Source organism: Charadrius vociferus, unplaced genomic scaffold, assembly GCF_000708025.1.
Source record: "Charadrius vociferus isolate BGI_N301 unplaced genomic scaffold, ASM70802v2 scaffold906, whole genome shotgun sequence".
NCBI lineage: Eukaryota > Metazoa > Chordata > Aves > Charadriiformes > Charadriidae > Charadrius > Charadrius vociferus.
The window spans coordinates 833,472-860,884 of record NW_009648878.1 but is presented as its reverse complement, the minus strand read 5'-3'; the positions used below and the strand labels follow the sequence as shown (position 1 = coordinate 860,884).

General features: G+C 39.1%; 1 protein-coding gene across 1 annotated transcript; it reads right to left on the bottom strand.

Moving 5' to 3' along the window:
• Positions 1-2,887: 2,887 nt before the first annotated feature.
• TES (testis derived transcript (3 LIM domains)) lies at positions 2,888-18,723 on the bottom strand. Its single transcript, XM_009887078.1, is given in 6 exon segments — positions 2,888-3,073; positions 4,271-4,429; positions 4,995-5,210; positions 8,591-8,926; positions 10,104-10,356; positions 18,638-18,723. Coding segments are annotated over 6 exon segments (1,236 nt in total).
• Positions 18,724-27,413: the final 8,690 nt, after the last annotated feature.

Genomic DNA, 27,413 nt, shown 5'->3' with positions numbered 1-27,413 from the left:
TATTACTGAAGTATGCAAAGCCTTCCAGCTTCTATTCTTAGCTTACTAAGATAAATAGATCCAAAGGGACCTCTATGATAAAACAGCCAAAAAATACAAGAGGAAAAACCCCCAAACATCACTTAACTGCCAAAATTTTTATTATGGCAGTGAGAGAAGGAGATCTCCTTAATGCTTGTTTTCAAGCTCCAGTATGTTGATGTATCTTTCAGCTAACACCAAAAGCATTATCTTCAGGAACATGAATTCCTTCCTAGCTCATTACAAGAGCTGTTTAGTGCTCCTAATCATCTTCTGATCTATTGTGCAGTCACACAGCAGTATCTTTGTCTCATCTCTGTATCATCTGCACATTACACTTGACCTTCCTATGACATGATCCTTCCCAATTACTGCATGGACATAGATTAAACTTTGGCTACCCCAGCAGAAGCACCTAGATGCATCAGGTTCCAGGGAAGAGAGCCAGAAGGGATCAAGCAGGCAAGGGAAGATTAAGCTTCTCAGGAAGAGAGCTAGTGAAAGACAGCAAGCCAGCAGGTTCAGAAGAGGCATGGAAAAAAGCCAGGCCCAGAGGATGACGGACTATTGAGATGTCTGGTTTGACATGAACTGCCTTAGCAACTCTGTCTTGATGGAATGAGTAAGTCCCAAGGTAGTGCCTGCTCATCCTTTTAAATGAAGGTTACACAATAATAAAGTTTGATAAACAGAACTGCACAGAATGAGATTTACAGTGAAAAGTAAGACTGCCATCAGTGCAAGCAATCACAATAAGGAGAAATAGAGTTGTTACAAGGGAGGGGCAGGAAAGTTACACAGCAGCATTTCAGAGAGAGTCCTTTATAAAGATCAGCTGTATCTTCTAGAATAGATGTTACTAAGTGGGTGAGGACAGATGCACTCAAGACAAGTAAAACCCAGCCTTGTAGACAGTAATTAAATAAACCCATAGAGATAATAATTAAATAACCCCAAATAACCCCTATCCTACCCCCCCAATGACATTCTCACAGCATTCTCACAGCTGCTACAGATTAAGGAGCACTTAAATGGAAACATGGAAATACCTTCTCTTACTGAGGTATCCTGGTTTTCCCTCTTTTAAAACTGAGAATCTGGCAAGAACACAGCCCCATTGGCATAAGCTGGAAGGCATACACTTTTTTTTTTTTTTTAAAAAGCTGTACAGGCTTCCAGAACATGGACCTAAAGTTTATACCTCAATTTAGACAACATACAAAGTATGTATCTCACAGCAGGGTCTAATTTTTGCAGTACGCAAAGTATCACAATGCACTATTTTCTCAGCACATTAGCTCACCTGTGTGAATTCAAAACTTTTCATGCTGTCTTAGTATAATTAAGGCCATAGTTTACACAAACAAAAAGTAAATTCACACTAAGTTTCAACAAATACACAACACCAAAACAAGACCCATTGCCTTGCACCTATAAGCATATCAACAATATTACACAAGACAGTAAGCACTTTACAGTAATACAGGCCTTAAGTTTTTCTTTTTAAATAGTGTCAAAGCTAGAGAAGTATGGAAACATTTCCCCTTCTTTCACTCCCCTAAAGGGGATTCAACAAGAACAGAATTAGTAGACAACTCAAGTGAACAACACTAATTTTTATTTCTAAGTGTTACAATACAGCCACCATCAAACTTAAAAAGAGCTGAACATAAGACTTGCATAGATTTTTTTTATTTTTTATTTTTAGGCCAAAGACTCTCCATTTACTAGCACAAAGATAGCTAACAAGTTTCACTGTAGATCTGTAATTCTTAAGAAAAAGAAAGAGAACCACACATTTGGTTTACCTAGTAAGCAAAGCTAACATACAGCTGTGATTTTTTTCACTCAAATACTGGAAATCTTCTGGGAAAGACTTCTTTATGCTTTGGTTAAGAACTAACAAATCAAAAGTCTAAGTATGATCCTTCAGCAGAATTACATTCTTGGAAATGCATACAGTATTGTGTGCCATGTCCCTCTGATAGAAGGCACAATTTATAAAAAGAACATTCATGAAACAACAGAAGCCAGTTCTGAAAGGATACAAGTGACACCCACTAACATTGGTGGATATTTTTACATCTTTAATCTACGCAAGACCTCCTCATATTTTCTCTGCACCTCCTGCCCCAAAAAAGAAAAATATCTGTAAAGTAATTTCAATATTTATAAAATGAAAACTTTTCCAAGCATGAACAGTTCTAAGAGAAACATGAGCCAATACAGTTTTCTACTGGTGCAGAGTTACTTTCCAAACTAGATGTGAGAGTAGTCACTATCCCTCAAGAACACATGCCCATGTGTCAACAACAAGCAAATGATTACAGGCAACTTTTTTTTTTTAAGCTTCATTCTCCCTGCATACTTGAGGTCAAGTGAACAAAACCGTACACGGTGGTAAAGCTGATCATTTTGTCTAAAGTGCTTGATGAAAGCAGGGAAACTATAAAAATGATAAATTAGTGAAACCAAAAGTGGAAGAGTTACATTTACCATAAAAAAAAAACACGAAAAATTGGAGCATTTTCACATTTTCTTTTTCCATTAGACAAGATACAGCAAGAAGATCCTTCACAGTGAAGAGCTCCCTTAAAGTGTGTGTAGTTCATAACACATTTTCTTACATTTCCGGGGTATGAAGTCATTTGACATAAGACTCAGGAACAATACTCCAAAAAAAGAAAGTATTATTACGGCTAAGAAAGGAAGATTACATATCAAGTTTTAGTAATTCAAAAAAATCTTTGGGAAAATGCTATTTAATACTTTCAATAACTTTAAATGCCCCGATACTCTAGATTTTACAGTAGAAATGCAAGAGCCTTTGGAACGCAGCAATGCTTGGTTCTGTGCACGTCTTCTCTTAAGACATCATCTTTTTCTTACATTCCACTGAGCAAAAGACCATCCCTTCCACCGGCATGAACTTCTGGCCAATTAGACACTTGCTGCAACAGGAACACAAGAAGCATTCCTTTTTTTAGTTGAAGCTGTTGTATGTCACACGCTGAACTTCTGGATCTATAGCATTATGACAGCCTTGGCAGATCTGTTCAGAAACAAAGAGACACTTAAATGAAGCATACACACCCTCTCTACAAGGACAATAAAAGCTGAAATTCCTCAATGTTTTTGGAGGAAAGACAGATGTTAAAAGAAGTATTTGAAATAAGTCTCCAGCTTCTTATTTTCCTTTAATTTTAAAACAGAGTTTCTGATCAAAATGCAGCTGAGGACACAAAATAAAATAATAAAATGCACACAAGAAGTTAGTTGCTGCTGGGATTACACTTAGACAATTATGACGTTAGGATTTCCTAATGCCTATATAATGATAAAAACTTGCCATGCCAAACAGCACAGATTTTCATACATTAACCCATATATTTGAAAAGATTACTTACAAAACTTCCTGTGCATTGGCAGCTGTAAAGCAATGCTAAAGAATTAAAGGTTACTGGGAAGTCTTGGATGCAATTCAACTTAAAATCTGGTTGTCAAAAAGTATCATTTAGATCTCACATAAGTTTATTTTTTAAGAAGAAAAAAAGCCTCTGGGAAAGATAAATCCTCACACCTACCTCAGAAGATTATTAACTGCCAGCTAGAGATGATAGTTTTTCCCCCTCCATTAACTCTATAAACAGTCTAGACGCACATTAGACTGAACTCTCAACTAATAGCTAGTTAACAGGTAGATATGAATGGACCATCATCACAGATTAGAGTGTCTAGCATAACTAGGAATCAAGAACTGCCGCTCTTTCCCAAACTCCTAGCTTTATCCAGTCAGTCACTCCCCTTTATAACTCACGTGGTCAGACATACAAAGAAACAAAGTACCCAGATTGCGGTTGCCACTACAGGCTTTCAGCAGACCAGCTGAAGTTGAATCCCACTGGTCACAATGAACTAGGACTGACACGAACTAAACATTTCGCAGTGTTGTTCATCTTCACCTACTTTACTCCTCCTGTTACAAAAATCTTGCTTCAGCACTGGCCAAGTTAAAGTTATTTTCAGAATTGCCTCCCCCCTCCACCCGTGGCTTTTGTTCCAGTTTATGAATTGACAAAATACTTGTCTGCTTTTGTTTTCAAAGGGGAAAGATGATTGACTTGATCCTGAACTTGCGTTCAATTTCTACTCTTCAGATGCTCCCACGCTGGGAGAAAGTAAGAGTTTCAGGCTCCACAGACGTACGTTCCCTCCCTGCACAGCACCGACATATCTGTATGGATCTTACCGCAGCATGGTTCTTCACGTAGCAGGGTTTGCAGACTGGCTTGTCATTCACCATTACATAGATTTCGCCAGCCAAAACGCAATCACAGTCAAAACAGCAGAAGTGTTTCAGATGCCAGTTTTGGCCTTCCGCTTGAGTATATTCATTGCTGAATATTAGCTATGAAGAAGATACAAACAAATATTAATATATGCATTTGAATAGCATCTCCTTTGATAAAGCTATCCTCAGGATGTTTTGCAATTTCCAAGAAACTCCTGGTGATTCCACTGTTTCAAATTATTTCAACAATAAAACTGAATGCATTCACTTGTTAGACATTTTCCCAAAAGGCTCCATTTTGTTTATTAAGAGACAATAGATGCCAAAGCCACCAGGCAGGCTGTTCTCTCTACGATGCACAAGGTGTAATTTAGCCAGGCGCTCCCCCTAGTGCCCTTCCTGAGGAAACAACTGCATAATTGGGACTTTCGTAGAATTTCAACTCATGTATTACATCCTATGTCCACGTAGACCACACAAAATCCCCACCAAATCCAAAGCAAACTATGGATCTTCCAGAATGTGGAGTGTCTGTACCAATTTCTGTTCCTTGCAACTATGATCAGTTAAAACTGATGAAGGCACATTGTGGCCCTGCGCTGAAATGTTTCACTAGAAATTATATTCACTTCTCACAGGAGCAAACTTGTGTGCTAAAACAAAGGACTAGGATATTTCTTACCTCATCACATCCAGCACAGCGGGGTTTTTCGCTGTCACAATAATGTCTTCCACAGTACAGGTTACCATTCTTCCAGAAATAGATCATGTCTACTAGAAGTTCACTGCAGGTGCAACAGACAAAACAAGCTGGGTGCCACAATTTGTCATATCCAGCACGTTCTGCGTAGACAGCTGGGTCACCTTCTTTCATGTTCAGTTTGCAGCGATAGCAGGACTGGAAAGAAGTTATTGCCAAGTTAAATAAGTCTTTGAAGAGGTACATCTATAGCAATTACATATTACTGATGTATTTGATAAATTCCACCTTCCCAGACTGAAATTAAAGAATGTTTACTCCCATGATCAGATAGTAGTGTGACATGATGCCACAGCACAGGTTTAACTAAGCAATTCAAGATGATGTACATTCTATTGACATAGCACTAGTGCTACTTAAATGGATTACTGTATTTTGCCATATTCAAATTCCTGCAACTACAGTCCAGTTCTTAAGAAAACCCACGCAACTAAAATTCATGTTATGTTCTATGCATATTCAAGAATAAGGACAGAATAATAAGTAGCCTCCAAAGCTAACTGACTAGACTAAGACGAGAACACATGACAAGAAAATGGCTGTATTATATAGATCGTGAGAAGATCAAGCAATAGCTGCATCACTGGTGAGGGAAAAAAAAAAAGTGAATATTTCCAACTCATTCCGTTCAAAGCTGTGTTCTAGGGATGCTAATCCCTCATGGCTGTTGCTCAACAGTCTGTGTTTAATGATCTTCGGATGGGGAGAGTGATTATGGAAAAGGGACTACGAAGTTTATGAATGCAACTACTCTACAAATAGTTCCAAAATGCTTATAGTCAGTCTTCTGTCCTATACCTGCTTGCAGAGAGGGTTTTGTCATCAAGTCAAAAAACACAGGTGGTTTATGTTACTGAAACAAAAATTTTAATCTACAGTTTAATCACCGGTTTGGCATTTCCTGCACTCCAGTAGGTCTGTGGACTAGACTGAACATCCTGGGAAAGTCTTCCCTATGATTCACATCACTACAAGCCCAGCCACAAATGGCCTCAGTTTTCAATTGTGTGTGTGTATATATCTGGTTTTTGTTGTTTGACTTTTGGCTTTGGTTTGTTTTTGTTTTTATTTATTTATTTATTATTTATTAAATGTCTTGGCTGTAAGGCACATTGATCAGATCCCTGTGCTTGTTTTAGACATAAATAACACAGAAAGACATCCAAAGGGGAGGAAGAGCAGCTCGAAACAGAATGAAAGGGGAACTAATGAAAAGGGAAGTGTAAAGATGTATGTATATAACGTTTTTTGACTCCTCTTTCTACTTTAGACTTCATACTCCAAGACGAGTCAATTGGAAGGTTTAGTAGGGCAAGACAATTTACTACCAATTGCAACATCCCCAGCCTAGGTGGTTAAAAAGTGCATAAAGATATTTGATTCTTTACAAGATGAAAATATGCCGAATATCCATTTTTCTGTTATTCAGCTTTTAATCATGGTAAAGTATTTTTTTTTTTAAACAGGGAGGCAATTACTACTGGTATATTTACATTAATAGTGGAGACCCGATTGTTTGTGGTTTGTTGGGTTTTTTTTAAAAAAGAAATGTTTAAAAGAATTGCAATCTATTCCTACAATAAAAATTATTTTTTCAAGAGATCTATTTCAGAGCTATTTACCACAGCTACAGGAATACGTGCTTTCAGATTCAGTTTGAAAGACAACATACAAGAAAATTTGGAGAACAAAGATGCAGCACTAGTGGATAGAAAAAAGCACAGACAAGCATGGCAATTCTTCTGCAAGGTATTTAAAAGCTCTTCTCTGTACTGGTTTATTTTGAACTGCTGAAAAAAACAATTTGAAATAATGCTACAGAGTATAGCTGAGACTAAGTCACATTGCAGAAATCAGAACAAAAAAAAAAACCCAATTAACAATAATATATCTAAATCCAGATTATTTAGCCCAGGGTAAACTCAGTACCAAACAGATAAGCAACTCAAATGTTAACTTACATTATTAAACACTTCTAAGCCTCTTTCTAAATCACTGCACACAGTGATGAGATATGCCTGGCCTAAACAGTAGGAGGTATACTCAGGTGCTTGAGTAAAGAGAACTTTGGAAGTGATAAATAGGTGTAATGTAGAAACGAAGCACCTTTGGATACAGTTACTCAAGAGGAGAGAGTGCCTCCTGCCCTTGACTTAACGTAGCCCAAGCCAGTTGGCCAGCAGGGTACAATGCAAGGTATGTATTTCTGTAGGTTTTTCTCAAGGAGGCAAGTGAAGAATTGCTGTGGTGAAGCTAAAGTAAACCCGGCTTTCCTTGCTGGGTTATACAAAATGACAGCAACCTCATCAAGCCACGATAAAATACCTTTTAAGTATCTTAGAATCTCCACGACAAGATAATGGCAAAAATAACTGAATAATTAATTTTGGAAAATAGCTACAGGTAACCAAATGGCACAAAATATGACTGATGAAGGTAAGTGAGCATGTTCAAAGCTAAAACTTCAGTGTTAATTTTATATTCCATATCAATTACACAAGAAGCAATATACTGTGCCAGTTTAAACAAACAACGAAAACACACCGAAAGCAGCACGCAACACCCCCCAATAATACTGAAAGCCATATTCTACAACCAACAATTCTACAACATTTATCTCCATCTAGAATTCATATATTTGTTTTCTGTAGGTAACCTGGAGACAAATAGTTTTTGCAATTCAGACATACAATAGCAACATTTCTGGAAATCAAGTTACAGGATCTTTTGACACTCTGAAGCAAAGGTCTACCTTCACTAAACTAATTTAATGTTACTTCAGTAATCCCACCCCTATTTTGTATTCATAGTTGGTAGCTGAGACATGCACAGCAGAAGATAGTAAGTTATGTCAGAAATACCTTATTCAGGCTATAGTTTTAGAAATATCAATGAAAATTGGGTAATTTTACATACCTTATTTTTTGTTGAGCTATTACAAGACAGAAATCAGATGCCAAAGAAAAAAAAATTGACCGAAGGAAAAAAAAAAAAAAAGATCTGAATATGAAAAGAAGGCTACTCAAAACAGCCGTTACGTGGCTTGGCTTGTTGGAAGTGGGAGGGAGAGGCGTTACTTTATTATTTTTCAGTTTCATTTAATTTTAAACACAGTTGGTCAAGTGGGTAAGTTTGGTGCTCTTCCAAGAAAGTGGAGAAAACTGGCTTCCAAAATTAAACTCTTCAAGAGGAGAAAAGTGCAACAATCAGTCCGTAAGACTATACAAGTTTCTTGATTATTATTCTGTAAAAGCCACCTTGCTATATGTCCAAGCTAACACGTTTTTGCAACGCGGATGAAAAGGTCACCTGGGAAGTTGTTTGCTGCAATGCACTAAATACAGTCAGAAACCAGGGTTCTGTCCAGACATTCACAATGTTTTCCAGTTCCCCTTCTCTCTCCCCCCACCCCAGATTTTCACTATTCCAAGTTAACAAACAAGTTAATTGCATTAAAACAACCAATGAGAGCACTCGGATGGTAATATACCTTCTTGTTTTATCTTTCTTATACTTACATACTGAGATGCCTTCTGATCTGGGGACTTGTCATCCATTGCTCCTACAGCAGCTGAGGTGCCTCTGTCACCATTGTTCACATTATTCTTCTCAGTAGCTCTCGTTTCCACCTCACCAGGGAGCTTGACATCCCCTACACCAAGTGCCTCGTTTTTGTACTTCTTCACAAATTGTTCCATCTGCTTAACTTCATTGGGGGAGAGCTCGTGGCATTTCGAAGGATCCTGATCGTGAGCGGGCAGCTGCTTAGCCAACTGCTTCTTCCTGTACTGCGCGCCTTCCGAGCCAGCAACAGGCTGCTTCTCCTTTGGTAGCATCTGCATATACTGTCTAGCCTGAACCAGGAGGAATTAGATATCAGATGCCACTTCAACTATAGACCCATCCTTTTAAGCAAACACGCGACTATAATCATCTCTACTGTTGTTAGCGACAGTCAGATTTGTCAAAAACAAGGTTCTTTCCATAAACGTTAAGTTCCCAAAACACAGTAGATAGAGATAAAATACAGCAGATGCATTAATTGGCTTCTTCCCAGAGTAAGAGACAGGCTTCCTTTTAAGCCTTTTATGGAACAGATTTATTACTTCTCAGAGTAAACAATAATTAACATTTACACAGCACCTTGTCTCTTCAAAGCTATATAGAACTCCTGATCATCAGTATAGCTTTAAAAAGTAGAAGCTGAAATTGTTTGCCTGAGGCACACAGCCCATTGCAAAAATAATTCTAGCTAAATAAAGAAAAATTCTCTAGTTTAATAAAGCAAGGACAAGCCTAAAAATCAAAGTGGTAACTGAATGTTAAGTAACAAGTCAATTTAGATGCGCAAGGTTTGATTAATTCACTGAAAAAGGATATTTTGAGAAGTAGGTCAGAGAATGTAATTCCAGCACAGATCACACAACACTACAGTACAGTAAATTAGCAATCAAAGTTTGAAAAGTGAAGCAAAACCCTCAGAAGGCTATCTATCATCTCATCTACTTCAGCTGAAAACATACTGGAAGAGAGTTGCTCTTTTAGATGTCAACACTGACCTTGTTCTTACCATAAACAGTAAAAGCTATATGCAAGACTGAGTGTTCCCCTTAACTTTAAACAATGAGAAATTGTTGTGGGGTTGGGGTTTGTTTTTGGGTGGTGGTTTTGTTTTTTTTTTTTTCCTTTTAAGCCCACACTCCATGCAAATTTTCCAAGTGCACTAAAAAAGGCAGGTTAGAGAAACTGGACTCCAGGGACTTGGCAGATAATGCTTAATCCTTTTAATCCTCTCTGTTAAAAACCACCTCATCTCCCCAGTTCTCAAGAAATTCCATAGACAAGCATCCATATCTGCAAGATGTCACAGGCAAGACTCATTTAAGAGACACCATACTGTCAGTTTTGAGGAAGAAAAGAGGTACACACAGAATGACTACAAGAGGCAAATTCATCCTTCGGGTAAGCTTCACTTGTCTATCTCCCATCAACTCCTGCCTTGAACATGAAGTAAAAGTGAGTTGGACTTACAAGTGTCTGATTCTGAACAGGAGGAGCCCACTCGTAAGTCACAGTATTGATGGATATGTTCTTCTTGGCTGGGACTGGATTAGTCAGTATCATTACATTGCGTTTATACATGGGAATGCCATCATTCTTCAGCTTTGCAATAAGGGTTGTGTATTTTGTGTCTTCAAAGAGTTTCCCCACTTTCCTGTCCTCCTCATTGCTTGTGAGGACGTCATGCTCTTCCTGGCCACATTTGCAGTTGCGGCATATTTTTCTGAAATTTAACAGAAACAGCAACAAAGTTACAGTCTTGGCTGAAAAACTACACCTCACACCAGCTGCGTGCCTAGTAATAACATCACTGGGAACCCAAAACCTTGGTTTCAGTGCTTTGATTAGGGAATATACAAGTTTTCCTGCAATATGTTGAACACCTCTTGAGGATATTCTTTATTTCTCCTGTTGTATTACTTACCTTCTTTGTTCACAGACATTGTGATCAGATAGATATCAGTCAGCTACACTAATGCATTTTGAATGTGATACTGTATCATTCCTTCAGTTACATCTCAGTACTGATCATGCACATACATGTCCGTTATCACCCACCTACCAGATTTTTTATGGGTAGCAACCCATGAATTAACTTACATGCATCAACATGATCCCCCCCAGAAGCCATGCACTGGGGCTTTTAGTTTTTCAGGTTCTCTTTACACACTCACAATTACACACTATACTATTTTCTTCATATGCATTTAATTGTATGCGTGACATTTGTTTATCACAGGGTTGCTATCAAGTGGAAACAAGTATTTCCTAGAAAGGAAAAAAAAAATGCATACAGCCATATATACAGTGTAATTGCACCAAGTTCTGTTCAAAGTTCAGCATTTAAAAGAGAAGACGAAAGAAAAGTGAAAGGCTTATATGGACAAAGCCTTTCAAACAGCTCTGAATCAAGTCAGAGGTACTTTGGCACATGTTGTACAGAGAATTTTCACAGATAACATCCTTAAAAGGTAGAAGGCTTTACTTAGATAGAAATGGTATTCTTTCATATACAACACATTTGAACTCCCTTGCTTAAGGGCTATTAGATAGCAATTTATTACCTTAAGCATAATTAAACAACTCACATATAATAAACAGAACCTTGGATTAGACAAGCTAGTTTACTATTTATTAATGGCTTCTCCAGAGCTTCAGTTCAAAGCAGTCAGCCGCAGTCTATGGAAGTTAGTGAAGGTGGATGTTAATGAAAAACTCTTGTACAGACTAAGAAAACAGATCAAGCTTCTGGATCTCTAGAGTTTGAAGAGAAATGAGTAATATTTTACCCCATTATTCATTCCTCAACATAGCAAACAGCATAAAACTACTATCTATAAAAGGCTTCCCAACCCTGCTTGCAAAAACCCATCGAACTCTAACGTTGTTCTGCATCTTGCTTTCTGAAGTCTTGAAGGCAAGATACACACCTTATCTTATGGCATCTGACAGGTACCTGACAAGAACACGCCATGATTACAGCAGGCCCATTAGGGGATGGGAAACGAAGGAAGGAGGAGGACCTGCATATAACTGGCTATGTGAAGTGATGCACAGCCAGCCTCAAAGATACACGCTACCTATATACACCAGTTTCTAATGTAGGGTACCAGCATTTCAGTGCGTGATGGACACTGCCCTGGTCATGTGATTATATAGATTACCGTAACTTATGGTTGCTAAGTTATGAAGCTCACTCCAAATAAAAACAGCTAACTCTGCAATAGAAATGCGCCACTCCCCTCTAAAAATAACAAGCAAAATAAGAACGTTAAGCAGAACAGACTCCGCTTTGCAACACATAAAAACCTAAAGAGATCAATAATTGAAGTGTAGGCTCTCTGATGGCTTACACGACTTCCAACTCATACCCACAACAGGAAATATGCACATAATTTCAAAGCTGATACTTATCTAGTTATGTGGTAAACACTAAGCACTTTGTAAGTCTCTCAGTTTACCCAAACATTCAAGCATGAACTAGCATTGCCCATTAAGCCTAAATGCTGTACTATGCATTACTATTAGAGCAACATAAAATTTTGCAAGATCTTCAGCAGTCTACATGAGTCCTTTGCCTAGCTAATACTTAGAGACTATTTAATATACTAATAAAGCCATTTATATTCACTTTGCTAATCTTTTAAGGTGTGCACGTGATTATACCTTACTACCAACCTTCAATCATGTCTTCTTTGAGATCTAATACTAGGTGAGAGAACCAGACCTTACTTTTTGCTAGTTTAGTTCATTATTACATCATGACCATCATGCAGCTGCTATATGCCTCACAGCACACATGCAACTTGAACGCAAGCAGTTAGTCCATTTGAACAATAGCTTACCAGATATTCCCTTCACTTCTTCAACTTAAGTCCTTAGCAATAGTAAGGCCCAGTTTTAGTCTTGCCTCTTGACAGGATGTGATCTAATAACACTGGTGAACGAACAGACATTCTCAGGTAACCTGGACAGACTCAGGCAAGTACAGTATAGTCTTGTCCAGAACTGCTCTGCTTGCAAAACAGAACTCATTAAGAATGATTTATATTGTCATACTGCCCTTGCGGTCACAACAGCAGTGTGACAGTCTGCGTAGCTCTCCCCGCTCTGTAGAGCATCCAACTAGAGTGAAGCAGCATCGACAGCCTGGAGACCAGAGCCATCCCCAACAAGCTGTGGTGGAATTCCTCCCCTGAGACTTTCACATGTGCCGAAAAACCCACAAGGGCACCTTTATTTTTGCTCATGCTATGTCATAACATTGTGTATTTATTTTCCAGTAGTATTCTCTCAGAATGCAGAACAGCTTTGAGATCCTGTTTCTGTTTCCAACCAGGAGAGTACTGACTCAATTGCTTTTATCATCCCCAGTCCCACCTTGAAGGCTTAACATGTTTCATTTCAGTATCCTTGAGAGATTTTCTGTTGTCCTGGTAAATAGATGAACAGATACTTGCAAAGAAGTGAAAGCATACAACTTGTCCTCAGGTCCTTCCTGGATCCCACGGTGAAAACCTACATAGAACTACTATGTGGATTGAAAAGAATGAGATACTCGCTAATTTCCCCCACCCCAGGTTCACTTAAGAATTTGACTGTGTATGTTTCAGTCTAATGTTATCTCCCTGCTCCTTCAAGATTAAGTGAATGACTTTTTGCCTTTGTGGAGCTTACAAGAAGTTGTTACAGGGGCTATGTTACAAAATTACAAGTGTAGTGGCCCTGGCATTAGACCTTGTGGCTAATTAAGTCTCCCAATACAGCAGAAAAACATCCAGAAAGATGATGAGTCACAACTGATGTCAGCGTATCTCTGTGAATCAAAGGAAAATCCCCGAGGCTGTTGCCATTTCCCTGGCTCCCCAGCGTTCCCCTGGATCTCAGCCACATGAAGATGTCTGTACACTGCTAACAGCCAAAAAAAGGTTTCCTGTCCTGATTTATAAACCTTTTTCTTGAATAATTTCCAGTCCTAAAAGATATCCAGTTGACATTTACACATATAACTCTTCCTGCAGAGCACTGTTTACAATTTAGTCATACCTTCTTCCATGAAGTTGCCAAATCAGAGTCCTGTTCATTAGTCACTGTCCCATCTGCCCAAGAGATATGGTCAATTACTTCTACTTAGAATAGGTGAGCTAGTCACTTCTTAGACTATGATACAGCTATCTTACTGAAGCAACCCCATCTTGTTACCTCAAACTTACACTTCAAAAGTCTGTCTGATAACTGATGCCTAATTTTTATTTTTTGTGTTAAAGCAAACACCTCACGTGCCAGGAAAACCAGTTGCTATTATATATGCACACAGACATATATATATATAAACACATGTATAGACTTAAATTTCTCTCCTTTGGCTCTATCGAGAAGACAGGCAGTGAGAATTTCTTTTTCTTTTCATCTGCACTGTCAAAAAGATTCTCCCTTCACTTGAGGACATTCAGCAAGATCCCTGCTGAAGGAGGTATTAGAGACTCCTGCTTACATGTTCACAGCTCTCAGGACCTCAGCAAAGGAGAGAAATGTTCCTCCAGCCAAATCTCAGTAGTTTGGGAAGCTTTTACCATTCAAATCATGGAAGATAGGGAGGAAGCTTCAAAATTTGTGGAACTGGAAGTTGCACATCACTGTAAAAGACAGATCTAGTAGATTGCGTCTTGCTTCCAGGTCTTGAGTGGGTAGAAAGAGGAAGAAGGAAGGTAAGCAGATTCTACCCTCTCTCCCAAGCTAGTGAATTCCTGTGTCCTGGATGTCTACTGACAGCAAGGATCAAAGACTTCCATCTCCTTCTCCAAAACCAAGTGTCAACCATCCTCCTGCTTTTCTATGTTTTGGTGTATGGAGAGGAAAAATAATTTGGATCATGACCCTTCCTACACCAGCTCTGCAGTGGCTCCTAGTGACAGGAGGTGGCAGCTGCAAGTACAGAGAAGCCCTCAACAAATACCTGGAAAGTCCTGAGGCTTGTGTCCTCCATGCAGAAAGAATAACCTCTTCCTATGTTTCCTTCTGTTAGATTTTCTTGCTATTAATGCAGCTACAGTAATTGCAAATGCTTTGAACTATGCCTCGGTACTTGCCTGTCAGCAGTAGCATCAGAAGACGCTAAAGCCAACTTAAAACTCTCCCTGCCTTCCAGGGATTGTATCTGTACGGAGAAGCCAGATGCTGAAAACGGTTGTTCCCAAGCTTAAGATTCTTGTCTCCAGAAGCTTTTTAATATCTTGGCAAGCCACACTGGAGACAATTACCACTTTCCGGTATATACACAACCAAGATAAATCAGAACCTTCCCTCCTGCTTTTAGCAACTTCTGACTCCCATCCCACACCTCCCTCTAGTGGGAAATGCATCCCCAGAGAGCAAACATTTATCCGACTGGCAGTCTTTGATGGCCAGCCTGCCCTGCTAATTTTGCAAGGGCAGTTTTGGAGTCTGAAAGAAGTTTAACAGCTGCACTGAGAAGACCCTGCGCACTGCTGCTGCAACACTTGGATGGAAGCATGATTCTGAGGACCAATTTAAAAGCAAAAGTTATTAACACACTAAGAGAAAGCAGGTAATTATTCACTGTTCAGCTACTGTTACAGACTGTGGCTCTCATTGTATTCATTTTCTGTTCAGCTCACAACACTGAGGCTTTCAGAACTCCAAAATTTAGGAACAAATTTTACTAAGGGCTTTGTTTACCACCATTTCTACACCAGCCTAAATTAACAGTTCTGCACCTTTATAACCATCCCACACGCTGTGCCAAGAATTACAGCACAAAGTGCTGAAAAAGCAGTTGCCACCTCAGAAGAGGTATTTTCCAAACTCTACCGGTATAGAGAACAGTGTAGCAACTCCACGTAAAACCCTGCTGCTACATAGATGTACTTGGATTTTTTTCATGCACTTTCCAATCTGACTCCCCGAAGGCAGAATTGAGGCTCTTTTGCACAGAAATAAATTGCATCGTAGCTCTTTGAGATGCATCGGAGCTTCCCTGTATCGGGCTAAGAATTACATGATGTGCTGAAGCTCCTCAGCTCCACCCAGGAGAGGGCAGTGTCCCCCTTACGCAGACCACAGCAAGGACTGCCACCTGCAAACTGCTGCCTCACTTACTGTACTGGATCTGGCTGCTATGGAGGTGACTTTCTACATAACACCCGTATGGTGCTGTGCTTTGGATTTGTGGCTAAACCAGCGTTGATAGCACCTGCTATTGCTGAGCACTTCTGGCACAGTGTAAAGGTTGCTTCTTTTTTTTGGACGCTGTCCCCACCTCAGCAAGTAAGCTTGGGGTAGGCAAGAAGCTGGGAGGGGGCACAGCCAGCTCAAATTGGTCAGAGGGATACTTCATACTATATAATGGCATGATCAGCAATAAGACAGGGGATGAAGAGGGCAGGGTTTCTGACTATCAAAGCAGACACTGCTTGGAGACTGCCTGGGCATCTATCTGCTGGTAGGAGGTGGTGAGTGATTGCCTTTGCATCACTTGCTCCACCCCCCCACCCTACCTTCCTTCACCTATTAAACTGACTTTATTTCAACCTATGAGTTTTCTCACTTTTGTTCTTCCTTTTCACTCCTTTTGCTCCCCCACCCTGCTGTGAGTGGACAGGGAGTGAGCAGCTGTGTGGGTGCTTGGCTGCTGGCTGGGGTCAACCCACCAGTTACTCTTCCCCTCAACTTGTAACAGTTTCTCTAACTACAATCCCTACTTCAACACTTAGCTTTTACAGGTGAGCAATAGTGAAATTAGTGATTAAATTTGGACTGATTTTGATCATTCATGTTATAAATACAATATTCTGTCCACTTGTGCTACAGTTTTCTTCTACTTAAAAAAGAGTTTGAGAGTTTAAGGCTAACGTGACTAAATGACCAAGTATTTGGGATCCATCCCTTTCTGTTCAAGTGGTGGACTCCCAAAATCTCATGCAAAGCATGTTAATATATTTTTCCTTTGAAAACTGATTTCTGACTTCAGATTCACACCCTTACTGTCCCCAGTAACAGCTCTGCTGGAGAAACAGCTATTTTTCTAATCCATTCTTAAATTGCCTCAATGGCTAACTTTTCAACTGTTTCAGAAGCATGTGCCACATTTGTCTGACATCTGGATGATGTTTCTCAGACTAATTCCAGCCACCTCATTTACCTGGTCTATCCTATATAGATTCAATTTCCAAATTCTATCTTAATCTTAGCTAAATAGCCACTGGTTTTATGCCTTTTTTTTTTTTTTTTGTACTTGCTCTTTAAACCACTGCTGTCTACAAACTCTTGCTTTCTAGGAGACAGTGCTCTGACAAGCTACATATTCGGGACCTGGCACAATGAGCCCTAACCACAGGAGCATAGTGAAATGTGTATAAAGAAAAACACACACAAATATCTCCAAATACACACACAGAAGGAGACACATTCTAACTTGGTAATCATGCTATCATGTGACTATATCACTTGAGGCAATTTATTTCTTTTTATCCCAAGTTCTTCCCTGTTAAAGAATAAGCTAGGAATTACAAGGTCTAACCATGGCAACTAAGAAAAAGGATGAAAAGGAGGAGTTGAGAAAAAAGTTAACTGGACTAATCTTTTTTTTCCTCCCCCACTTGTGATTTCCCTATCACACTAGGAACAAACAGCTTTCTCAAGTAGGAAGTGAAATAATTTCTCATTTAACCATGAATAAACCAACACTATTTACTCCTACAATTGTTTTGTTCTGTTTTAATGAATTACCTATACACATTAACTTGTGTTCTGTTGTAGTTTAGTACCTCTACACGAGTATCTTTTCATAAATTAATAATTTGTTTTATGTTTAGATGATCATGTTTATTCATTAATGTATTACCACTTCTTGCTCCATGTCATTATTTGTAAGTTGTTTCTGCAGCTACATATTATAGATCATCACAGAGAAGCTATATCCTCATCAACTTACAGCAAGGTTTTGCTGTGGTCTGTTTGGTTATTGTCTAAACTGAGTCTCAGCTGCAGTCAAATGCTTGAGCAAAGAATTAAAATCTTGTAGGCCTTATCTGCACCTGATGCCACTATGGCTCGTATGTACTACATACAATGTACGACTACATTAAAAAAACAAAATAAAACCCTACTGCAGATACAGTTATGACTGTAGCTAAATAGCATTGGTGAAACGCAATTGTTTTCATTGCTAGCATGTGCTAGTACTACTAACAATTATTCATTTTTATGTCCTTTCAAGGACATGAATTTATGTCCTTTGAGACAGAACTTTTTAAAAAGTCAGAATCACTAAGCTATATCTTAAAGTCCACTCAGTATAACCAGTGAACTGGGCTAGCTAGATACATAAATATACAGATATACATCTTGTTTCAGTTAAACAAAAAAGGTCTTAATGGAATACAAAGCTTCTGCAGAAGTAATGGCACAGAACACAGCATAGACTATTTACTGCCACTATCATCACTTACCGGTTTAGGAACAGTGCATCATCCAAGGCCAAGTACTATCTAACTTATTTAAATCATGACATGTCTTTCCCCCTCAGTCATCTGTAGATGTATACAAAGTTTCAACATTTTTTCAACAGATAATGTTACTTAAAATCTCAGATCAAAGCTTACGTGTTTGGTCAGGAGCTGAGAAAGCATTTTATTACTGAGATAAAGCACACTTCTTTCCTGTCATCTCTCTTACTGTAGGGATAGAGATGTTTTTACAAACCTACTTCAACTGTTTATTAAGCTAAAGCAAATGCTTCAGTAGAAGTACTTCCATTGACTTCAGTGCAGATGGAATGCACGTTCATAAGTGATTACATACTTAAACACTCTTCTGTAATGCAGCTGAGAAGCCCTGGCCCTGAACCTAGACACAGCTTCTTTAAAGCATCCAAATAGTTTAATTGAAAGAAGGAACAGAAGTTTGTTACTTACACATTTGCATACATACATTAAAATCTGCAGTGCTGAGTCACAGCTTAAGAGACATCTGGTGTCACTTACCTCCAGAAATGAAGCTCAAATCCTTCACACTTATCCTTGCACTTTAAGCAGGGGGCACCAAATCCTTGCTCATGGCCCAAGCCCATCTGTGTACAGAGCAATATGACTACAGTCAGCTTCAAGAAATATGCTGCATGAATGATCTCACTGCTGCCTTTATAATCTACAATCCACAACGAAAGCAAAAGATTAAGCATTTGACTAAGTTGACATCAGGACAGTATTTTGGGGTCCACTCACCTTTCTGTTGTACCTACATAAGCGACAGTGTTTACACAAGCCTGTCGGTGGGGTTCAGCTAGCAGGCAGAAAATTAGCCTTAGCCAAAACCAAGTATTTTTATGGTGACTTGTCTCCCCAGCCCAGCTCACTCTACAAGCTTCACACAAGTGAAGCAGCAGATTCTTTGCAGCCCTTCCTTAGGTCTGTGGCTGTGAAACCACAGCAAGAGAGGCCATAAGACCTCAAGTTAAAGGACATTTAATCCAGCTGTCAGAACCAAGTGATTTGCAGTATATGACTTGGCAAAATACAGCAGGTCAAGAAATAAACAAATCCCACATTTATACGCACTAACCTGGACATCTGATAGGAATAAAGAAAACATCCAAGTGATTTGTGGATGCCTGATAGTGATTGAGAGCAGAACATACCCTTTACAATTATGCTTCAGCTAGACTAATACCAGCTTTCTTTCAGAGGAGAAAGAGAGACGGCACAGTTAGCAAAAGCAATGACCATAAATGATATGCAAAGGGTTTCGCTGTGAAAAGATTAAAAGGGCAGATGTCCAATTCATAATGCAGAGGAAATATGAGAGAATATAAAAAACAGTGCAGAGTAAAGGCCAGGTATTCACACAATATATCAACACATCAGCAAATTTAACTGAGTAACAGCCACTGGAAGTTTGAGGTGAAAAATAGATACCCAAGCACCGTAACTTATGCATCCATATAACACAGTAAATTTTAAATGCCTCACTCCAGCTTTATAAACCTTTGGAGAATGTTGCTTTTAAATCAGATGAATGAAGGATGACGGAAGTGTAGTCACAGTTGGGTGTGCAGGCTCATGCCCAGCAGGCAGAGGGGAACCCATCCCCACGCTCCCACCCACCGCTCCAGCAGCGTGAGGAGCACTGTGGGTTAGCTGTGGGTAGATGCAGTGGGAGGGATGGTCAATGCGAAGGAGACAGCTCACCTCCAGTTTTGCTTTTACCATGAATGGAAAGTGAGCTAGAGCCGAAAAATTCTGGTACTAATCATAGTTCTGACAACAATAATACAATGCCAGGGTTAATGAGATGTGGTGACATGGTTTTATTATTAACAAGTTTGCAATTTACTCCAAGAAGTCATACCTCTATTGTTGTACGTACAAGGATATAAACAGCTCAACTTTCAATTTGTTTCTGTCCAAAACGAAGGAACAGGTTGTTCACGAACCACTTGCTCAAGATAACAAGATGCAGGCATGACAATGTCTTAGTTATTTTATAATTTGAAGGATCACTGCCCCTGAGGATATTACAAAACTTTCCTGCAGATTATGGGCTATTTAGGGAAAAGAGATACTGCGGCAGCTATTAAGCTACTGCTTGCAACTGCAGGGATGGATAGAGGGACATGAAATTATTTCTTCCTTTCTTATCTGGAAGAATAAATATAAGCCTACTGTAATCATGGTGACATCTTTATCAGCCTAAGGGCTTAAGAAGGTCACATTCTAGGGGCACTAACCTGAAGCCAGAGCAGTAGACCATCTAAAATAAATATAACTTTAAAGATTAAATTCTCTTTCATTAACTACATTTTTTTACTATGTTGGATATATAAAGCTAACAGGTTAATACAAGTTTGTCTCCACTAAAGACAGGTGTTTACAAGGGTCTTCTCATCTGGAATCCAGAGCCCCACCATATGCACCCTGCACCTCATAGACACACCACGTACATCAGAAAACAACTAGGTGCTCCTGTCAAGTCACATGTGAGCATAACAAAATGTTGGCCAGGATGTTCTCTAAAGAGAAAGAGGAAGCTGAAGCAATACAAAACAATCGCCTTTTTTTTTTTTTTCAGGACAGGTTGTTTTTGTTTGGGGTTGTTTGGTCCTTTTTTAAAATCATCCTCCCTAAAAAGCTGCTAAACTTAAAAAGTGCTTGCATTGCCCTCAAAAAAATAAAAAGCCAACATTAACCCATTATCTCTATCTGCTACATCAGCTACAAACTGGCATTACTTCTTTATGCTTGGGCTCTGCCTCCCTTTAAAAAAAGGAGAAGGGGGAGAAAGAAAAATAATAATTTCATTAGTGCTGTAAGTAGAAGGCTTAGAAACCTAGGATCACTCGTGTATAGAGCACTATTGTACAGTACACATAGGAATAGGCTTAACATTTCAAGAACTCCCAAAACAGAATCTGAAGTGCAAGTAAGAAAATTAATTTTTTTTTTTTAATATATTGTTTCCAAGCCTCCTAACATTTAAGGCTTTTTTTTTTTTTAAGCGAAAAATACCTCTCTAGAAGCAAATTAAGGAGATGTTCTCTAAATTCTCCACCCAAAACTCGCTCCCTTCTCCAGACTAAACACACAACAACCAGCCAGCCTACTTGCATCTTCACAACCAGCAGTCTCAGCGCAGATTTCTTCAGAAACACAGGATTCCATATTCACAGAATCATATCACAGAATGGTTTAGGTTGGAAGGGACCTTGAAGATCATCTAGTTCCAACCCCCCTGCCATAGACAGGGACACCTCCCACTAGACCAGGTTGCCCAAGGCCATGTCCAGCCTGGCCTTAAACACCTCCAGGGATGGGGCCTCAACAACTTCTCTGGGAAACCTGTTCCAGTGCTTTACCACCCTCAGAATGAAAAATTTCTTCCTAATATCTAATCTAAATCCACCTTCTTCCAGTTTGAAGTCATTCCCCCTCATCCTATTACTACATGCCCTAGTAAAAAGTCCTTCCCCAGCTCTCCTGTAGGCCCCCTTTAGGTATCAGAAGGCCGCCACTCTCTATAAGGTCTCCTCGGAGCTTTCACTTCGAGGGTGAACAAATTTTTGTTTTATTTTATTTGTTTCTTTACTCCCTTCCCAGTAATAAAGAGCATGCTATTAAGTAAATGCTTACGCAGCTTGAGAAAAATAAAATGAATTAGCAAATGAGATAGACTTGTTCTGAAATGCATTTCTGTTTGCTGTAAAGAGAAAGGAGGGGATGACCTTTCTATATGCAATGTCTGGTCACCTTATGGGAAAGGTTTAGCTTGAAACTAAGCAGCACATTGAGAACTGAATTAGACGCAATTCCAGGTGCACGCACAGCCTCTGCCTTTATTCTGACAGAGAAAGTACGTGGCTGCCTGCCAAAAATAAAGACATAAAATAAGAGCACACCGTGCTTTTGACTTTGACTATCTAAAAGTCAGTGCATGTCAAATGCTGCTCCACATTGCTGTAACAGGACCTGCTTCAGTGATAAGCAAGCATCAACCTCAGAAGCGACTTTCCTCTTCAGCAGCCAATTCTGCTGTAATTTGGGAAATTCAGAGCCTGAAGCCGCAGTGTGCTTGTCCATTGCTACCACCTACGTTTACTCCCCATGCTTTCCGAAGTACACGGCTGGCTCCATGCTGGAGATACAGAGCGGGTTGAGCTCACGCTGGAGCGGGAATGCACAACCGAGAACAGGAGGGAATCCATTTTCCCCATAAATGGAGTTCTGGGAGAAATGGCACAGATAGGTCAGCTGAAATACTGCCAGAAGAAGGTTCCTGCCTGTCTACTGCCATTACTTTTCATTTTACAGCAAAAGCTATGCAAAACCATCTGGTATTACTAAAATACCCAATACAGATTTAGTCTGAGTATGGAAGATATAAATATGATTGAGATCATCCCTTGCATGCTGCTTTCAAGACTAAATAGTCCTGAAGGGCAAAGAATTTTAAATGGTTACAGCTACGTGACAATTAGTGAAAGACTTCCCCATTTTAGTTCAGACTGGAAACCAGTGTTAGGAGTTGGCTATCTTTACATTAAGGAGCCTCAGGTAGAAGCTTACTGTCATGTTAAAAACCACATTGGTCCAATTCAAGTGTCTAATAGTTTGTTCAGATGTGTAAGAGAAACATAGCAGTTTAATATAACCTTAATATAAAAACAGTTTAAGTGTGGATTTTCAGAAATGTTTATTGTTAAGTTTATTGAACGTGATAGAGCATGAAAGTCCAACAAATCCTGTTTCTCCCTCCTGTTCATTTAATCCTCTGGCAAATGTTGAAGTCCTGCTTCACTGCAATTTTGGAATACAGAAATACAAATTCTGAAATTAATAAATACAGCAGACTTCACAGAGCATCAGACAACAAAACATCTTCCACATTGGATGCTATGAAAAAATAAATCAGGGACGTAAATAGATGATGCGTGTAGAAACAGATGGCCAGTTTAGTCTGCAGGCTGATACAAATGCAATTATACTGTCAGTTATGGTTTCTCTTATGTGGCAAAATATGGTTAAGTTTGTTTAAGAAGTTTGTTCCTACATGGAATGGACTGTGACACAGCTCACAGTGCTGGTAAAAAAAAAAACAAAACCCAGTGTTGTGATGAATGGAGGAATAGCTTTTTAATAGTTAAGAATCAGAAAAATTTAAGATTATTGTTGACAATTACAGGAAAAAAACAAAGATAAGCCCTAAGAAATCTTAGATGAATTAAAACCTAAGACAGAGCAGTAATTTTTGAAGTTGCCTATACTTGCTTTTAAGGAGTGTAGATTATTTTAAGTTGAAAGGGCTCTCTGGAGTTCACCCAACTGCCCACAGAGAGGAATGAAACCAGATTTGCCCAGGGCCTTGTCCAGATGCAGATACAACAACCTATTACAATGCTGAACCACACAGAAGAAAGAAAACCTATGTTTAATCAGAATTTCTCACATAGCAGCTTCTGTCCCGTCTCATATTATCACTGTACAGTGACTGGAGTTCAATTCTGTCTTTTCTATTCCTTCCTACTAAGCAGCTGGGCACAAACGATACAAAGAATATCCCGACAGAGTTCCACTGGAAGTCTTCAATTATTTTAATAGTTACCATTTAATAGTCATCACACCCAGCACAAATACAGACAGCTGCTCTGACCTTCCTGCCCCCCTCCTTATCGCAGTGGTAAGCAGAAGGTAAAAGAGGAACCCGTAACAAAATGCAGAAGCTCTACTTGGCATTTCTAGGTCTCCCGCCCACAAGATTTCTTTTACCTTCTCAGTCCCACCAAAAGACCAGAGCTAACACAGGTCTTGGCTCCTTTTCCTTCCTCCCACCAAGGTGACTCCTGTACCACCAGACAGGTGAGTTGTATTAATCTGTCACCTTGCCACAGACAGTAAGACAATACCAGTACTTAGCCTCTGCAGAAAATCAGAAGTCCCACTGTTTGAGACCTCTCTGGAATTTGAAAGGTTGTGGCTATACAGCAAGGAAGTTGTCATTAGTGGAATGCAATAATTAACGGTGAGCCCCAGAGTAGACTTAAATCCTCTTAATTGTTCTTTTTGCAGATCTGTTTCCTGTGTCTTTGAGTGCTCCAAGGGCAGCAATGAAGACATCCATGCTAAAGCTATCCTTGGATTTAAAATAAAGTGCCAGGCATCTTCTGGTTTGAAGATAACCTAACTATTAATCCATTTGGATGGCTCCCATTCAGGGGCCACATCAAGTGATATTGTTTCCCACTTCCAATACAGGCTTGAGAAAAACACCTGTATAGCACAATAGAACAGATTTCTAGCACATCCTAATGTACCTTAGGAACTTCCAGAGAAGTCAAGGTAAAGCCAAGTATGCCAAAAAAAACCCAAACAAAAAAAAAAAAAAAAAACAAAAAAAAACCCCCCAAAAAAAACCCAACCCACAAACCACCAAACCCAAAAAACATGAGAACATTAGAAATCACAGGTATGGTGCATGATCTATTGCTGAGACCTGATCTTGTAAAAACACAAGAAGCTGGATATTAAAACAGGTAACAGCATTTAAACTTTAAAAACAGAAAAGCTATGCTATTTCTTATGATTCCAGCATAAAAAAAAAGTCTAAGCACAAAAGACATGATTACATCTGGACAATGCTCATAAGATTTCTACAGACACTGTATGAGAAGACAGGAAAAGAGTTTCATCCATAGTGAAGAGCAGTATCCCACGGACTGCTCTATATTTTAACATGTCTATTAAACTTGATGGCAAGTCTGTCCTAGTTTGGTGGGTTTTTTTTGTTTTTTTTTTCCTCTCTCAAATATGCATTTAGATTTAGGGAAAAGTTGACTGGGATTAAGATGCAGAAGCTTGGGTAAGGAAGTCCATTTGCACAGAAAGAAGGATGCCAGAAAGTTGTTGCATCCAAGAAAAATACTTGAAAGATGATCTGGGCAGGACAGGCAGAAGAATAAATCAAGGAGCTGCAGCAGCCTATGACAGTACACAAGTACTAAGAATTTATTTTATTGTGATGTTGTTAACTAAATATCAAACAGCTCAGAGCATAAATATTTAAGACAATGTTACACAGTCTACTGTCAAAAGACTAACAGCTATTAAAGATATCTCAGCTGGATAGAAAGCAAGTGGTGTTTATTCACAAAGTCCAATATTACACTTGCTAAGTTTGAATGCAGTTGACACACACTGTAACACTGTCTATAAACCTCCAATACAGCACTATCCATCACCCAGTGCTGCAGAGGCATTTTCACAATACTCATGTATTTTGTTTGGACATCAGCGCTCTTGTCCAGTTGCATCTTCTAATATTAGGCTTTCAGAAGCAGACATGGAAATCTTCATATTCACTTATTAGGATCTTTAATCATGCAGGTAGGTGCATGCTTTTTTTGCAGCCAGTGCTTTTAGAAGCTGCAGCTAGACAACCTCAGAATGAAAACAAAGTAAAAAGGGAGGGTTAGGCAGATTTAAAAAAAAAAAAAAAAAAAAACAGAAATACACATACAGCAGTACCAGAGTACAGTCATATCTCATGTAGTCTGTAACTGTCATGACAGAAGCCTCCTTACTGCCTTGACACTTGACCCTATTCATTTGATCAAGTCTAAGACCCTAGATAACAGGCGTGACAAGCTCTCATCCTCACTGCCCTACTTTTCCAGCAGGTCTCCACCACCTAGAAGAACCTCACTAACTCTTCATGTTAGTGGAAAGTTTACATTAGGGTTTGGTTTTGGTTTTTTTTGGTTTTTTTTTTTTACATATACACCCTATATGAAACACATATGCATACACCCCATACACATATATATTATACACACACACCCCAAACATGCATATCTATTAAATAGATTGTAAAAATATTATTTTTAACTACAGCACAATATATATATATATATTTACACCCACTCCATTACATCTGTAAATTCTGTACTTGCTAGGAAGAAGCCATTAATTTGCAAGAAGTGTTCCATATACTTCCTAGAGGTAGAAGAAATGTGTTTTTAAGCAACTTTTACCAATAAAACTTCATTCACAATTGCTACTCACCATTATTATTTTACTTAGAGGAAAGTAAAAACAATTTTTTTTCCAGGAACACTCGCAGAAACAGATCTTTGTGCCTTTAATGACACAGTACTTTTAAGATAAGTTAGTTTTCCATCTCACTGTTTGATACTTGACTTATAATTGTGCCATATCCAAGAAAGTTTCACCTGATCTTAGAAGTCATGCAGCCCTGCCATCAAGGAGTGTCTTTGCTTGCTATTCAGGCATCAAATTATATTTTATAGTCGAAACACCTGGGGAGTACTTTCACCAGAAAAAAAAAAGTAAAAAAAAAAGTAATTTAGCCTTGCCATCTTTGCCAAGCTGATATCCATGAATGACAGCCAAAAAGTAACTAGGGGTGTGCCTTCAGACAGGTGTTCCAGAAAACAAAGCACACTAATATTTTGAGGGGAAAAAAATCCCACCAAAACATATGCAGGAGGCAGTTACTCAGTTTCCTTGTTAACAAAACTGAAGTTAGCTCTTCTCACATCTCCACACTTGTTTTCATACTTCTCCTTGTGGGCAAAACTCACCCATGAATAAATTTGCACTTCCTTGATCTTACTATACCTAAGGAACAGCAAAAAAGCTCTACTATCATGGGTTTCCATGGCAGTAACACCAAAACAAACAGTGACCTCAACAGGAAGCAGAGCCCAGCAGATATTACTAAATTATGCTTTGCAAAACTTTTTCGTGTTGACTTTGCTCCTATACATACCTTACTCACCGTTCATTTATCAACGAGTATTACAGTTGTTGACTTAGTGATGTCTAAGCACTCTGTTTGGTTTTCCACCGTAACAGAACAAACTGAGTCTCACGCCTACAGAAAACCACGCAGACGTTCCACACAGGAGAAATTGCACCTCTCCCCCTGCCAAACTCTGCTGCCCCTTCTCCATCGCAATCAAAGTTCCTTTTATAAAGCAAGTATTACACTGTGAAAGCTTATACAGAGCAGACTCACTGCCAGATTCTTATTTTCTCTAGTGAAGCACTGGACCGCGCTGCCAGAGCAGGACTGTGACCTACTGATTCATTTTACCGAGTTCACAGAGGTGACAGACAGGGCAGCAATCCAGACTAGCAGAACTTTGTTCTAACAGAGTCTTCAACAAAAAGCTTTAAATATTCATTTTCCCTATATCCTCAAAGCAATGTTTGAGAACACAGTGTGTATTGTATTTCAGAGAATTAGCGG